The sequence below is a fragment of the Austrofundulus limnaeus genome, unplaced genomic scaffold (genome assembly GCF_001266775.1).
Source record: "Austrofundulus limnaeus strain Quisiro unplaced genomic scaffold, Austrofundulus_limnaeus-1.0 Scaffold1, whole genome shotgun sequence".
NCBI classification, from domain to species: Eukaryota; Metazoa; Chordata; class Actinopteri; order Cyprinodontiformes; family Rivulidae; genus Austrofundulus; species Austrofundulus limnaeus.
In genome coordinates, this window is record NW_013952403.1 from 5,849,057 (window position 1) to 5,852,339 (window position 3,283).

Here is a 3,283-nt window from a genome sequence, read left to right on the forward strand (position 1 = left end):
AAATTAACATCATTATTAATTTATTGTAAAAACATGACCGATAATCTGTGAAAAAGATCCGGTTCAGCTTGCTGATTATCTATTAGTTTCTATGGTGACTGTGAGCTGTTGCCCTGTTTGGTCTCCGTTTCTGCTCCTCCATGCTGTCACAGATGCTACCAGTGGACGGTATGGGCGGGGCTCAGTCTAGTGATCCATATTCAAGTCAATGCCCCGAACTCACCGTGTCCCTGAAGCCGTCGTATTTGTAGACGTGGCCCGTGCTGGTGCCCAGTTTGATGCCGTGACCCAAACACACGCGTCGCCACTGAGCCAGGTTGAGCTCGCYGGCCGGGATGCTGTCCACCTTTCCCGTCTTGTTGTTCTTGTAAACCACGTTCTGTTTGCTGAAGCGCAGCCGTCCGTCGTTCTGCAGCAACACAAGGTTTGAGACGCGTTAAAGAAGTGAACAAAAGTGTAGTTTAGAAAATATACAACATTTTAMATTAAACGACTAAAGTTMTTTACAGTTAAAMCAAACAACAAAAAAACTAAAAGGATACATTCAGATAAACACAAAAAAGTGTACATTTTCTGCTTAATGTATGTAAACTTAGCACACAAAGTAAAGAAAGTTGTGTTTAGTAAATTATTTTGTTCCGTTTGTCCGTCCCTTTTCTGCCGCTTATCCGTGATCGGGTCTCAGGGGCAGCAGCCTAAGCAGAGAGACCCAGACTTCCCTCTCTCCAGCCACTTGGGCCAGCTCATCTGGGGGAATCCCAAGGTGTTCCCAGGACAGCTGAGAAACATAGTCCTTCCAGCGTGTCCTGGGTCTTCCTCTGGGCCTCCTCCAGGCATCCAGGAGGCATCCTAACCAGACGCCCGAGCCACCTCAACGGGCTCCTCTCGACGTGGAGGAGCAGTGGCTCTACTATGAGTCCCTCCCGGATGACTGAGCTTTTCACCCTATCTCTAAGGGAGAGCCCAGCCACCCTGCGGAGGAAACTCATTTCTTCGCTTGTATCCGCGATCGTTCTTTCGGTCACTACCCAAAGTTTTGACCATAGATGAGGGTAGGAACGTAGACCGACCGGTAAACCGAGAGCTTTGCCTTCTGGCTCAGCTCTCGCTTCACCATGACAGACCAGTACAACACCCTCATCACTGCAGATGCAGCACCAATTCGCCTGTCTATCTTCTGCTCCATTCTTCCCTCATTCGTGAACAAGACCCCAAGATACTTAAACTCCTCCACTTGGGGCAGGACCTCCTCCCCGACCCGGAGGCGGCACGCTACCAGTTTCCGGCTCAAGACCATGTTCTCGGATTTGGAAGCACTGATCCTCATCCCAGCCACTTCACACTCAGCTGCGAACCGCTCCAGTGAGAGCTGGAGATCACGATCTGATGAAGCCAATAGGACCACATCATCCGCAAAAAGCAGAGATGTGACCATAAGGTCACCAAAAAGGATTCAATTCAATTCAAATTCAATTCAAAAATATTTTATTGATCCCAGAGGGAAATTAGGATGCCCTCAACACCTTGGCTGCACCTATACAGCCCGTATCAATGGGCCTGGTACCCCATACTCCCAGAGTACCCCCCACAGGAGTCCCCGTGGGACACGGTCAAATGCCTTCTCCAAGTCCAAAAAACACATGTTGACTGGTTGGGGGAACTCCCACGCACCCTCCAAGACCCTGCTAAGAGTGTAGAGCTGGTCCGCTGTCCCACGACCAGAACGAAAAACACACTGCTCTTCCAGAATCTGAGATTCGACTATCCGACGGACCCTCCTCTCCAGAACCCCCAAATAGACCTTACCAGGGAGGCTCAGAAGTGTGATACCCCTATTGTTGCAACACAGTCYGCGGTCTCCCTTTTTAAATAGGGGGACCACCACCCCGGTCTGCCAATCCAGAGGAACTGCCCCCGATGTCCACGCGATATTGTAGAGTCGCGTCAACCAATGCAACCCCACAACATCCAGAGCCTTAACGAACTCTGGGCGAATCTCATCCACCCCCGGCGCCCTGCCACCGAGGAGCTTTTTAACCACCTCGGTACCAGAGATTGTAGAGTCCAACCCAGGGTCCCCAGGCTCTGCTTCCTCATGGGAAAACGTGTCGGTAGGATTGAGAAGGTCCTCGAAGTATTCCGCCCACCGAGCCACAACGTCCCGAGTTGAGGTCAGCAGCGCACCATCCCCACCAGTGTTGATGGCGAACTGCTTTCCCCCCGAGACACCAGATGGTGGACCAGAATCGCCTCGAAGCCATTCAGAAGTCTTTTTCCATGGCCTCTCCGAACTCCTCCCATGCCCGAGTTTTTGCCTCAGCGAGATTATTTTGTTGTTGGTGATAAATCTTATAGGAGCACCTGGTGGTACCAGAAGCTCAAAACAAGTGTYAATAGCAACAACAGAATAAGCTGTTTGACAGAAAATATTAGACAAAATTTTAATGCGCGCAACCCACATACTCAGCTCTGCTGCTCATCCCACAAATGCATGCTCCTTACAAATGTGGCACCATTTAAAAAGGAAATTMAGAGTSTTTTTAACAGTATAAGATTTGTTTTACCAAGAAGCATTGTTACAACAAAGAAATAATCTACGAAACACAAATTACAATACCTTTTGTGCTAATTTTATTAATGCTTCAAACTCAAGACTAAATTCATGAACCACAGATTTGAATCTTTCCAATAAAATCCTGGATGATTTGAAATCCACACTTTTCCAGACGCAAAAACTTTACAATTTTGTCCTGACAATAGACCATTTCACAGTTAGAAATAATCACACACTCAAGCATTTATCGAGAAAAAGCTGAKGTTGCGATGAAAAAGCCATAATAACTACAAGAATTCAACAGGTAAATTTACGCCCTGATTTGTGTTAAACTTTCCTATAGGATCATAGATGAGAATTTTATTTATAATAATTATATGTTTGTATAGCTCTTTTGTTATCTGTACTCTGTTATTTCACTCTCTTCTTTAGTTTTTCATTTTTAAAATAGTTTTAAACTATGTCTTGTAACTGTRAACTTCTTATTACTGCAGGAGACTCACATCTTTAAGATCATTTGCTCAACCACTTTTTCACACAGGACTTGGACTGCCCTTAATAATAATCATCTTAATTTTAAAAAACTGCATTTGTTTAATGAACCGCATCATTTAAGTACGACAAACATGTAAATTAATAAGAAATCAGAAAGCACAATAAATAAAATAAATAAATAAATAAATAAATAAATAAATAAATAAATAAATACATACATACATACATACATAC

The 3,283-nt window shown here is 45.0% G+C and overlaps 1 protein-coding gene across 1 annotated transcript in view; it reads right to left on the reverse strand.

The window, feature by feature from the left end:
* ssrp1a (structure specific recognition protein 1a) overlaps positions 1–1,297 on the reverse strand; it is a 10,100-nt gene extending 8,803 nt beyond the window's left edge. Inside the window, exons 1-2 of the mRNA XM_014003157.1 lie at positions 1,277–1,297; positions 224–409 (exon numbers count right to left, since the gene is read on the reverse strand). Of these exons, the coding sequence (XP_013858611.1) occupies positions 224–409; positions 1,277–1,297 (207 nt within the window). The remainder of the gene's footprint in view (positions 1–223; positions 410–1,276) is intronic.
* Positions 1,298–3,283: the final 1,986 nt, after the last annotated feature.